The sequence below is a fragment of the Rhipicephalus microplus genome, chromosome 8 (assembly GCF_043290135.1).
Source record: "Rhipicephalus microplus isolate Deutch F79 chromosome 8, USDA_Rmic, whole genome shotgun sequence".
Lineage (NCBI taxonomy): Eukaryota > Metazoa > Arthropoda > Arachnida > Ixodida > Ixodidae > Rhipicephalus > Rhipicephalus microplus.
The window spans coordinates 55291189-55304385 of record NC_134707.1 but is presented as its reverse complement, the minus strand read 5'-3'; the positions used below and the strand labels follow the sequence as shown (position 1 = coordinate 55304385).

Genomic DNA, 13197 nt, shown 5'->3' with positions numbered 1-13197 from the left:
AACGCACTCGCACGTTCCCAGAGAAAAAAAGGGGAAAAGGTGGCTCAGGGAAGTTTGTAAGAGGAGGAAAGAACGGATGGAATGCGACTGGTCCTTCTTTCCCAAAGCGCGCGTACGCCGGGCCCCGTTCATGCCGGGGATCCCGGCACGTCTGTGTTCCCGGCATGCACCGCGAGCGTGACATTTCGGGCCAGTGGTATTTAAGTTCCGGCGTCGCCGGGGCCACTTGAAGAGCGTCGCTGGTTGCTCGTTGGCTCGTCTGATCTCCCTTGGTCAGGTGCTTCGGTGTGAAACCCGTCTCTTTCTAGGAAGTTTAAACCTGACAAGTGCGTGGTTTTTCTTTCACGGTTTGTGGTGCGGGTGCTTCGGTGGCACGTCGGAACTTTGTTGGCTGGCAACTCTGCAACCTCATTGAAAAGCTCATCTGTGGTGAGTGCTAAACACTTTCCTTATTAACAACACTCTTTTTCTAATGAGCAAACACAGGTAATCTCCGACATAAGCAAACCTCGTAGAGAATAGCCGATACTTTCTTCGTCCTCTAATTCTACATCAAATGAAGAAAATCTCTTCTATTTTACTGTTGTATTTGTGGAGTCAGAAGATAGTTTACGCGTTACAATTTATACTCTAAAACTCCGTTGGGTATTTGCTTTTCCTTGTGTTGACTGCTACACGATCAGTGCTGACGTATCATTTTGAATTTTTTCCAAACTACTTGCCGTACCCTGCGTTACATGGTCTTAAAACTTTTCGATAGATATATGAGATTTAACGTCCCAAAATCACCGTATGATTATGAGAGACACCACAGTGAAGGGCTCCGGAAATTTCCACTACCTGGAATTTTTCAACAGGCAGCCAGATCTGACCACATGGGCCTACAGATTTTTCGGCTGCATCAAAAATACAGCAGCCACAGCCAGAATTTGACCCTGGGATCTGCGAATCAGCAGCATAGTGGTCTGCTAACTTTTTAAGGTCACCTGTCACCCTAAAGCTTGTTCAAAGGGATGATTGGTTCTAACGGAAGCCACGGGACGTGCAACAGGTGTTCCTCGGAAGAAGCTGACGGTAGTTGTTATTAATTGATTGGAAAGCTTGATCACAAGTAGGTCACTATTTGGAGCCAAATATTTGTGTTGCATTTCATTTTAAACACTAAATATAATAAAAAAATGTGTTATGACAGTGGTGTGGACTGAGATGAACTGTTTTGTAGCGTACGACTGAAATGTCTTTAGTGTGTGCCAACTTTAGGATACAAATATTTTGACAGGAAGATAGTGAATATTTCTAGTGCAAATTCAAACAAAAATTGATAGTGAAAATTAAACAATAAGAACAAATCGCTGCTAATAATTAACAAAAATAAAATTGCTCATATAGATATGAAAATTACAAGTGTGTGGTAAGGAGTCAAGATCTTTAAAAGTCAGATCCTTGTGAAATTTCAGTAGAAAATGAAGCACCCGCAAAACACGGCAATGGCTCGTTCATGTATCTCTAGCATTCGCCTTAGCAATTTATCAATTTTTCTCAGAAGTCTAAAAGCGAGTATGAAAGCTTAGCTAACTTTTACATATTCGATGGCAGCGTGCCTTGAGGAGCCATTCTGAGTTTGAATGCTGGACGCAGATCTGTATTGTGCGCCCAAATTGATTATTATGAAACAACAGCTTCGTGAAACATGTCGCTTGGTACGCATGCGTTGACCTTTCGCTCTCGTCGGCTGTCGTCGCAACCACATAGACCGCGTACTTCTATGTGGGATGGTGATTTGGAGGGCGAAGTGAACGCAGAGGATGATAAAAATGAAATCCATAGGAAATCGGTGCATTAAATAATTCGGAACCTAGAGGTACTCAAGAGATGTCTGTAGTGATGTGATCTATACTAGTATTGTTGTTTATTACGAGCTTATGCAACCAAAGGAGTGCTCTAAGAGGAATACTTTTGACAAGGAGGAAGCACCGCCGCACTGGTCTAGTGGCTAAGGTACTCGGCTGCTGACCCACAGGTTGCGGGATTGAATCCCGGCTGTGGCGGTGGCGTTTTCGATGGAAGCGAAAATTTTGTAGGCCCTGCGCTCAGATTTGAATGCACGTTAAAGAGCCCCAGTGGTCGAAACTTCCGAAGCCCTCCACTACAGCGTTTCTCATAATCATATGGTGGTTTTGGGACGTTAGGTCACACATATCAATCAACAATCACTCATTTTGACAACGAGGAAAATAAAACGTTGGAGCATATCTGGTTTCCTTTGATATCGCTATCGAAAAAGCACTCGGAAATTAACTAAAACGGCCTAACAAGAAAGACACAGTCAGCCTAACACAATTGTAATTTTTTGTGGCCCAGAGATGCTTTAGCGTTAACGTCAATTCATGAGACGTGGTGGAATTGTGAGACAATCAATTCTTTTTTTTTTCATGACATACAAAACATAAAGTTTATGCGGTTACTTAGATGACTTCTGAAACCATCCCTCGTGGAATGGATGTGTTTTCACAGTTATATTGTGGACCATTTAAAATGGATTTTCAGTGATTTTTGCAAAATTACGTGTGCTTCAGCAGCTTACTTGTGTGTTTAGGCAGTCTTTGCCTCAGCAAGTGTATACATGTGGCCAAGTATTCTTTACAGGCAGTTGATCATGAAATTTGGACTCAAGACTGCATACAGCAAGCTTTTCGGAATGTGCTGTGGGAGTCAAGTTTTCCAACGTGTTGCCACTGCAGTAGTCTCTTTAAGATTGCAAAACAATGCCAAAGCATAAATTAGTATAGATGCCACACAACCTGTAACTTGAGCAATATTTATCTTCCTGGGGTTCGTTTCACACTGCAGCGTTTCTTCGAAGCTCCTGGCATTGTGCTTTTAAAAAAAAGAAAGCGTCGTTCGTTGTTCCGAGCGTGCCCCAGGAATCCCTGCTATCCGGGCATGGCCGTTGCCCTGGCAACGCTTGGCGCACGCGATCCAATAGGCGTAGGGGACATGAACTTTGCGGTGGCGCGGAATGTTTAGCTGCCGTTCTTCTTTTGTTGTGATTGATCGTGACACGTTTTGCTTAGCACTGTATTTTTTTTTCAAGAGCGGACAGCATCTCGGCTTGCCGCTTTTCCTGAAACAATGTGTCTTTTCGGGGGAGATACTTGTTGAACACTTGTGGAAACTGTTGTTAGCGAGGTTACTGCTTTTTTTTTGGCGTTCGTTTTACTTTGGTTTGTCTTGCGTTGAGCGTGGCAGGTGACATGCTGCGTGCAGTATTTTCAGTGATTTATTATTAACAATGCAAGAAAAAGTTTGCAATAACTGCTTTTCATCATGCATGCATTGAATAAGGATTACGGAGCAGGGGTTCAGGAAGAGAAGAAGAAGTACAGCGTCACGTGGTGTGCACTTGTCTGGTGTTAGGATTTGAAATATAATATCAGACAAAAGGAAGCAGTCTTTATTGTTCTATCTGCAGGCTCTGCGTAACTGGCCCTTATGCGTTGCCGTTATCTATTGTCTTATTTCTTCATTAGGACGCTTGATAGCTCATGCGAAACCACCATCACAACAAGAGATCAAATGGCGGTGCTCCGTTTTCTGGAGAAGTTATTGTGGCTGATCAATTCGCAGAAAGCAACACCAACTAAACAGACTTGCAATGCAACCTCTGATTATTAACGTGCACTTTTGTTCATTAACACGTATTCTGACAGTTGATCACGTGCCACGCGCAGCACACTACGTGTTCATATATACCATGATACCTGCTGCGAACGAGCGAAAAAAAAAGGGAGCGAGAAGAAGACGCATTTGGAGTTTCTCGTTCTGCTAATGGTGGATAAATTAGCATATATATCAGAACTTACTATGAAATATTTCACTGAAACACCGCAAAGTATATGATTGGATAAACCTATAATTATATAATTAAGAGAAGAGCACGAGTCTACATTGTTACAACGCTCGTCAGGTCATCTTCCTTGCTTTGTTTGAGCACTCGAAGAATGGTAGTACGTCTGAAATCACTTCCCAGAAAACATTAAACCGTCCCTCAAAGGCCAGTAAAACAACGTGCAACAATATTTCGCTTGACACGGCAAATGGGCATTCGCATAATTCCGACCTATGTTATTACGCCGTAAACAACTGTGTCGAATGCACTCAATGCGTAAGTGGCAGGCATTGTGTGTGTGACAGCACATGTTTTGTGATTTAACCGTATTTCAAAGTGCTTTTTTGTGTGTTAATGAATGTTTACACGCAACGAGGAAGCGACAGAATTGAGCCATCCTGCAGGCCTATTGAAAGTCACACTTTCCTGAATGCATGACTGGGTTTTTGTGGTGGTATAACATGATTAAAAAACATGGATAGGTGAGTGATCGGCCTATGTATTCTCTGTAGCCACGGTGATTAGCTGCAGTCTTTTAGTTTTTTACATATAACTGCCAAAACGCTTTGTGACGCAGACAAGTACTTTTTGAACAGCTTGTAAACAGTAAACAGAGTGAGCTGTAATTGCGGCGTATACAGAGTGCCACATATAGTGAGTGCCAACTTCTCTCTCTCACAGTGACAAATCTGCGTATGAAAGCGACCATGTTGTACACCGACGCCATCTTGGTTCTACTCGGCTGCACTCTCTGCACCCTCGCCACGACCGTCTTCTCGTATCCCTCGAGTCCCGTCTACGGCCGTCTCCAAAGGAACGCCGCCTCCTACGCGGACGGCCAGTACGCGCACGCGGACCCCAACTACTACGCACTGCTGAGAAGCGAGGTACCCCTGGGTGCCCCAGCATCCTCACCAGACTGGGGTCAGTTCTTGCCAGCCCCGTGGACTGGAGCAGTGGACGCCTATGCCGGCCCGTCAGTCGTAGTGCCTCCGGTCGTCCCGCAGTATGAAGACTACGCGGACGAGTACGACTCAAGCGCTACGGGGATCCAATTCCCGCCCGGGGCATCACCAAACTTGGGCGGCTACGACTGGTATGAAGCCCAAGCGCGAGCCGAACAACAGCAACAACAGGAGGCGCAGCTGGAACAGCAGGAGATGCAGGAAGCGGCCGTCCTCAAAGACCTCCTCGCGAACTATCTGAGCAAGAAGTCCAGCGACTCGGCGGCACCCGCCAGTGACCCCGAGAAGCGGTCCGAGACGGCGAAGAAGTACACGGTGGCGTCCGGTGGCGTCCGGGTGAAGAGCACCACTGCTAAGCCTAACGTGGCCGCCCTGACTGTGCCCCGCGAGAAGGGCACCGCCGCTGTGGCTTCCGCGCATGGACCGTCTCTGTCTGTGACGTCACCTCCGGTGCCACAGCCAACAGGGTCGTCACTCTCAGCGGCAGAGGCCTCGGAAGCACACACGGTTCCGGTCAGCCAGGAAGGTGGTCAGAAAGAGTACGCCATGTTTCGGCCTGTGGGCACAGCCGAGAGCAGACGACCGACATTCTGGCGAGGTGGAGTCAAGCAGACGAAAACGGAAGCGGCTGCGATGGTAAGTATGCTTTTGATTTCCTTATATCTATCATCATAATCATAATAATCATCATAATTATCACAATCACATAGTTAAAGTGCCGTGTTGGACACATCTCTTTTTTGTGTGTCAATAACACTTTTCTGCTTAATATGCACACGAATGATAAATTCACCATCGATGCTTCAGAGAAATAGTGCACCCACAGAATGAAGGTATCGAATTACTACCTATACGTAAGTAAATAATGAACGTGCGGTTCATACTAAAGTGTGGCTATTGTGCAGCTGTTTGTGAGCTGCGTCACACGCAAGTCAAAAAGTTGACTCTATCGCAACCTTAGTTTGGACGTGCTTCTTCCCAAAAAAATAAAACAAAACAACCTACCGATCTATTTTTTCGTTTCTAGATTCGTACATATCTAGAACCCTACGTTTTAATCTCTGATATACTACGCCATTTACTCCTTCTATGCCATGAAAAAAAAAAAAGATTTCTCTAAGTACAGAATTTCAAGCCCAGGTTCCACTACAACCAAGCCAATGTTACACTTGGCAGCTCCCATTTAGGATCGTTTCTTTTCTGTTCTTCTTAATCTCTTCTGCAGGCTGTCGAAATTGTTTATGTGTACGATCAGTTTTTGCGACGATCATACGTACCTCGGTCGTTGAATTGCGTGCTTAAGTTAATTTTTTTGCACCTGAGTAAAACTGTACCAGTGGAAGAGCACTATTTACGAGCAGGAAGTCACTAAATGTCGCGAAAAGCTTTTCTGAGAGTGCCTCAAAGCATTCTTACTTTCCTACTTTCTCTCTTAATAAACCTTCTTTTGGTAGTTTGTTATTGTAACTGATGATTTACAGAGTAATAGTGAGCGTTTATGTAGCGTAAAAACAGACTTTTCATAAAGAAATGAGTGAGAGTCTTGATAACACTGTACTAAAGCGGGTGTTGGTGTCCACTGCTTCAATTTCTATTATATTTGCTGATTTTCACTACAAAAAGCGTGTTTTGATTGCTTTTGAAAGGTTTTTTAAAATTAACAAACGTACTTCAGCTGTTTACTCACGTCTTTCAAGTTGTGTTCTCCTCACTAAGGCTACGCTCGTGGCGAAGCACCTTTTACAGGCAACTAGTCGCTAAATTTTGCGAAGTTTTCGCTTACGGAACACACTGCAGTTCGTTAGTGAAAACAAACGGCCGACATATTGACTAGCGTTTTATGTTACTTAGAACTACTTATTTTAAGGGACATAACTGAAAGCCAAGGTTAAGATACACCGTGGCAGCTCTCTTCCTTCTGGTTTGCTTTTCATCCTTGCACGTTTACCGGGATGCAACTAGAAGGGTTATGAGTCGCAATATTGGACTAGGACTAGGCAAAGTAATAAACAAATAAGCTTCTACTTTTTCTTCATGCCATTGAACAGCTTGTGAAACCTTCCAGTCTCCGCGCTGCAAAGAACTTCTTGTTGTGAGTCAAGTGGTCGGACAGCAGACGTTATCACGCAGTACATTTTATTTATGTCAGCTGTGAAAAGCAATACCAACAAACACCTTTTTATGAGGAAAAAAGAGGAACGGGCAAAAAGGAAAAAAAAATCGTGTTCCCTAGACCGGTCCTAAGCCATAGCTGCAGCTAAAAACGACTCACGTTTTACGTTTCAACCAATCTAAGGTAAAAAAAAGACCAACGAAACTGTTTAGAAACTGGTGGCGTAATTCGAGTGACGAAACTGAGAACTTCACATCTTAGCCTCATAAAATACTCGTTTTCAAAGTTTTCTCTTATTCACATCATGGCAGATGGGGATGACGACAACACCGGAGAAATGCGTAGGCGCTTGACTGCCCGAACGTGTGGGTAGTCTGCTGAAAGAGATAAGACGGTTAAGTCTTAGACTAGAAAAAAAAGGCAGAATGACGAGTCAGCCCTTTCCGCCGCCTCATACGACAATTTGGAGGAAAGGACCGTCTACACTTTCGGGAATGGAAAGGCAAAAAAAAAAAAGGATCTTCGGAAAAAGGGATCGGTGCAGGCGGCAGCCTCTGCGGGCGTGACGTCAGCAGCGCCGACTTAGTGCGTCATCGGCGTGCGTCGCCGCGGCGCTGGCCAATCGGGGGCCAGCTCCATTCATGGTTTCTTGCGCGACTCTCCCCCCTCTTTCGCCCATTGTCCCTGAAAGCGAATACGAGCTCTTGCTTGCAAGGTCGTACGCCCACTGCCGTTCAATGGACGTCATTCTGACCCTCTTCACCCCTCTCCCCAGGCCTGTCCAGAATACCGGGATAAAAGGGAGGCCTCCATGATCAAACAAGAAAGCTGGAAAGAGGTTTTAAGGCAGGAAGAAACGTAGGAGCATTGTTTTAGGGAAGCGAAGTTTTCTAAAATAGGGATCCATCTGTAGTGTTCTTACGCGGTGCTTTGTTTTTCGAGTATAGCGCCGAGTTTAACAAGAGATCGTTTAGTTTCCTGTTGTTTCTATCATAGGGGTTGTTGGAGGGATGTTGTCCCGGAGGTTAGGAAGCAGGAAAAAAAACATGAAATGGTTCGTCTGGACAAGCTTCCGCTCTTTCCCCTCGGTTAAACCCTCGCCAGACCCTGATCCTTGCTCTCCGGGATATCGATGAGCTGATGCTATTTTGGGAATGCGCCGGCGTCGCGTATTTCTAGCCTCGGAGGAAGACCAGGCACCAGTGATGCGGCAAGTAAACGTCGCTGTGATGTCTTGATCGGTAACAGCTTACATGGCCATCAAAACGCTTCCTTTCATTTTTTGCGTAGGGTATACATTTTCTTTCTTTCTTTCTTTCTTTCTTTCTTTCTTTCTTTCTTTCTTTCTTTCTTTCTTTCTTTCTTTCTTTCTTTCTTTCTTTCTTTCTTTCTTTCTTTCTTTCTTTTTTTTTCTTTCTTTCTTTCTTTCTTTCTTTCCTTCTTTCGTTCTTGCTTTCTCTTTCTTTCTTTCTTTCGTAGGTACCGTTATCTAATGCAATAGCACTTACACTTAACCAAAGTGCCGCAAATGTGACAACATATGAGATCATCATTACTACATTGCAGTCAAGTAGAACAATTTGTTTCTTCCTTTCGTTAATATTTTTCACCTTCTTCTTTCTTACGTTAAGTAGAAATCCGAGCGCAAACTCGTTTACCTCCATGCATCTCCGTTGCCTTTCTCTCTCTCTCCTCTGTTTGTCAGATTCGTTTGGTTTTGTCCACCGACGGAACACCATTACCTGCTTTGTCCTTTCATCCAATAAGGGATAGTTATAACCTGACAAGGACTGAAAGCTTCTCGCTTTTGTTCTCGCCCTCACGACTCTCTACGTAACGTTGTTTTTTTTCCAGTATAGTATATTTTTTCTTCCAGGATGCTTCGATTACTACCGAGACGAAGGCCCGCTGCTCGCGCATATGACGATGGCGACAAAAAGAGCTCACGCTTTCAGAACGCCGCCTCGCACTTTAAATAGCCTTCTAGTGTTCGCTGACGCGTGCGCTGGAAATATCTCTCGCCTGACTCCCGGAGACGACGATTGGAAGTCCGAGGCAGGCAAAAAAATGAGTCGCTTGTTTTTTTTAGTCGTAGCTGTGTTTGAATAGCTCCCCGTCTTCATCTTTTCTTTTTTTTCTTTTATACGATCGCAGACAAGCAGATCTCTTTCGGCTATTATCTGCGAGCGAAACTTGCATTCCACTGAAGAGAAGGTACAAGCGAGAAATGGCGGCGTGTTCTAAAGATAGCCCAGAGCTTCGAGTAGAAGTGAGCTCACCATTGCAGAACTACAGAAAAAGAAACTGTTCGTTCTTTCTGTCGAACGCAGATAGACCTATTTCTCTTTGTCTGCTACGATTTTTGGGCATTCAACGCGCCATACCGTCTGTCCGTGGCAGTGCTACAACTTATGTACAGGACATACAAAGAAGAAATAATAGAGGGAATGGCAAACAGGAGGAGAGCTCTATTCTTTGTCAGCGCTGTACGCATGCTTAGAATGAAACATCAAACAGTCCGCACTCACACCCTAGTACAGTTTGAGTGGGTTGGGAACGTGGGTGACTCAAGACAGCTACGCGGCTGCATCGCATGCTCGATACGACGACAAGAAACATGTAAAAGTTTATTATTTATTCATTTTACTCATACTGTCGGCACATAAGCCAAGACAGGAGTTGGTGTTACATAACTCTCATGTACAAACGTATTACACGTTGAAGTGGCGTTAGAAAACCAGGCACATATGGTAGCGACGTTGCCTCCTCAATGTGGATGTGTCTCGTGCTGCCATCTGATCTGTTTTTAGAACACGACATAGGTTTAAAAACAGAGTGCTGGCAAGAAAAAAATCTTCATACTTGCGTCGTTCGCTGCAAAAGTAATCGAAAGACGATAGTCTTCTGCTGGACGTCTATTTCGTGCATAGCATGGCATTTTCTGTGCTGTGTAAGATACAGTGCGGTATTTGGAATCATGTAGTTGTGAATTTTCTAGTAAAAGAACACACATAATACTTACGTATTATTGTTGCACCTCAGATACGGGTAATACTTGCTTTTTGATCGACACCGTTCACCATGAATGCAGCCAGCCACCAGTTCAAGATGGCTGAACGTTCCCGAAGTACTTAAACTTTCGCTGAATCGTGTGACAGACAGACAGACAGACAGACAGACAGACAGACAGACAGACAGACAGACAGACAGACAGACAGACAGACAGACAGACAGACAGACAGACAGACAGACAGACAGGCAGGCAGACAGACCAACTTTTTTGTGGTGAAGTATCCCAAGAAAAGCTTGTTGCGTAGCGCTAGTGGTGACCAGCCGGCTAGAGAAAAAGATGACGAGTGCTGATGGCTCGTGGCTTGAGGTGCCTAGAACGTTCGTACGCTTCCGGCTGGCTGAACGCCACGGCCGCTGCTCTACAAACATAAGTCTTTGGCGGGTCTGTCTTTGTACACTGCGCTATTTGCATGTCAAAAGAAACTTTTGCAGCCTGGATGCATACACGAAAATTCGGCGTCTCTACTAGTTTATGCGCCGTAGGGGTAAACGTACGCGTTCAGTCATCGTTTTCTACTCCATTAGATTGCGACTCAGATATATAATAGGGCTACTCACACGAAGCCACCATAAAAAAATGCCTTGACTTGTTTGCTTTGGAATGGTTACGCGTGTAGGCTTAGCGACAGCGGCAAGCCTAATGGTGGCACCACTTATACCTCGCAGTTGCACAACTCGCAGTTCTTCTATTTATACACGATTGCATATCCTGCGCGAGGCATGCTTTGCGACATCATCCCTTCTATTTCTGGCAGAGGGAGTAAACAGTTTGTGGCAGCGACGGACATTTTGCAACCTGGGGTTGCGCCGTCATCGCTAAGCCTAACGTGCGGCAGCCATGTTGTATTTGGAGGTCATCAATATTGCACGTGTCCGGGGGCTTAGAATAAAGCACTTCCCCCACCCATTTTGCCAAATGGGAACCTGTCGTGACCGAGCTATTTTGCGTGATGCCGTGGCGTGCCGCACGCGACATGAGTCCTTGAGTTAGCGAAGGCCCGTCCATTGGTCCTGACCTGAATGCTCTGGTACTTGGGTCTGAGATCGGCCTCAAACGGTGCCGATATATAGGAAAAGCCAGGAGAGAGTGATTGGTTGGGCGTCACCGCTGCACACGCGTTTATAATAAAGGGCAATGCGAGGGATTTGTTCCTCCTTGTTTGCTTCAGCACCATATGCTTTTGTTGTTGAACGACACTCTGAATTGAGCCGCTGCTCTAAACACGAAGGCCCTCGCCCTGGATACAGGTTCAATAAGAAAAATGACCGCGAGAGCAGTCTGACTAAAAGAGGCGAATTCAAATGCTCTGAGTGCCGTCAAAGTGCCGCTTGATTGCGGTGGCGTGCTTTCGGTGATGAGGACGTCGAGACACGTGGCAGTGTTACAGAGGCAAACGGAAACGCCCTGCTTTTTTCGGAAGACTTAAGTTCTGAAAGCGCGCTGTTCATTATTGCGTGCAATGCCGGCCCTATGTAGCTTAAACAATTGCGAATGAACGATTTCTAGCAAGAAGCAAGGCGTCAATAATGCAGTCTCAGTGTGATGGAATATGACGCACTTGAGTTTTTGCTTTTTTGTATATTGTGTTATGCTAATGGTGATGTTGTTCTAAAGGTTTTTTCTAAGGATTTTTATGAAACACATGTATGCAATATATAACTCGCTTTGATGGCGATCTGCATTTACTTGTATGCGCATGGGCCGAAGTTGGACATCTCCATTCTGGTATTTCACTCACTCACTCACTAAGATTCACTAAGTCACTGTGTATCTCTGAGGTTTTTGAGCAATGCGCACGCTGTCACTAATCGACACAATAAGGGCGTTCGCATATGTACGTGGCCGTGAATAACACACTTCTCAAAGGTCGACAATGCGCGCACGAATTCACGTGAGTTGTGCACCGAGTGTGCCTGATAGTACGCAGATTGGCATTCAGGTACACGCACACAGCATATTGTGCACAATGTACCATTGAATCTGCGAGGTATTTTTTTTATTCGCTCGCACCCATATAAGACATTCATTCAGCAATTTTCTCGAGGTAGGCAAAGGAAGTGAACAAGTAAAAAAATAATGTGTGCCTCTTTTTCGTTTTTCTTTTGCCGCAGCACGCCAAGGCGACAAGGTCGAGGTTTGGCCACTTTGCTGACGACACCCTGACCGAGGAACTAGACCAACTGAAGTCGCAGTAGTCGCAACGCGAGAAGCCACCGTTCCCCGAGTATTCACGAGCGACGCGGTGCGGCCTTCGTGAAAACTACGGCCGGCCACTTGACGTCCTGTCATACCAGGCAACAACCTTTCGCAAGAGACGACCAACAGCTACATTGATGTGGTCTGTTTCAGCGCCAAGCCACGTATGTTGTATCTAATATCGCGTGCCAAGTGAGATGCAGTTGGCGATGATGCCTCTTCCTCAAGGCGTATCGCTCAATAGACCGTTCCATAAAGCAGCGAATCACTCCTGGTATGCCCTACATAGCGCGATCTTGCGTGTGAAATGAACTTTGTGTTTTATTTATACTGTTATAAAATGTTCAGTGCACCGGGTAATTATTTCAAAGCTGCTGACGGGACATTTATACAGGTGTGAAGAAAACTTTGTCGAGTGCTCTATTGTATTCAGCGTTTTAAGCTAAGGTACTTGTATTTCTGCGCACTTTTTCAGTGATAAAAACTGGATTGCGTAATCACACTAATAACACTCGAATGCACGTTACAATGCTGCTTGATTGTGATACTGTTCGTAAAATATTTGTTATTTTAAAAGGACTGTTTTATTGCGGCTTTTCGAGACACATTCTGTTGGTAAGTTATGCATCCTGGTACGAACTTTCTTTCACAGGCGATAATGTGCGAAATTTTGCAACTTTCAAAAAGGATTGTCAAGTTCCTCACAGTGCATGAGCAGAGCACTCCATCTATGTGACAATAGATCTTTTTATAGGCCCTGATTGCTCTTCAAGAAGGTTGTAATGGGGCTGCATTTATTGAAAACCTTGTGTCCGAGTGTGCAGTCACCAGATATTTAAATAAGCTAAATATCTGGTTTCAGGGGCGCATAATTAGATATTAGTGAACCCGACACCTGGACAGAGTGGGCCTTCGGTTGGGTGTCTCCTTTTTTTAAATTTCTCGTTCAAAAGTGTCTATA

General features: G+C 44.9%; 1 protein-coding gene across 1 annotated transcript; it reads left to right on the top strand.

Annotated features, from left to right (window-relative positions):
* The first annotated feature begins 210 nt into the window (after positions 1-210).
* Positions 211-12690, top strand: LOC119164496 (uncharacterized). Its single transcript, XM_037416693.2, has 3 exons — positions 211-429; positions 4571-5490; positions 12152-12690. The coding sequence occupies exons 2-3, from the start codon at positions 4585-4587 to the stop codon at positions 12233-12235; spliced, it is 990 nt and encodes a 329-aa protein (XP_037272590.2). The 5' UTR covers positions 211-429; positions 4571-4584; the 3' UTR covers positions 12236-12690.
* Positions 12691-13197: the final 507 nt, after the last annotated feature.

Excerpts from the sequence above, each read along its gene's own strand:
- LOC119164496 (XM_037416693.2), top strand. The coding sequence starts at position 4,585 with ATGAAAGCGACCATGTTGTACACCGACGCCATCTTGGTTCTACTCGGC. Across the intron at positions 5,491-12,151 it reads AAACGGAAGCGGCTGCGATG|CACGCCAAGGCGACAAGGTC; the intron begins GTAAGTATGCTT and ends CTTTTGCCGCAG.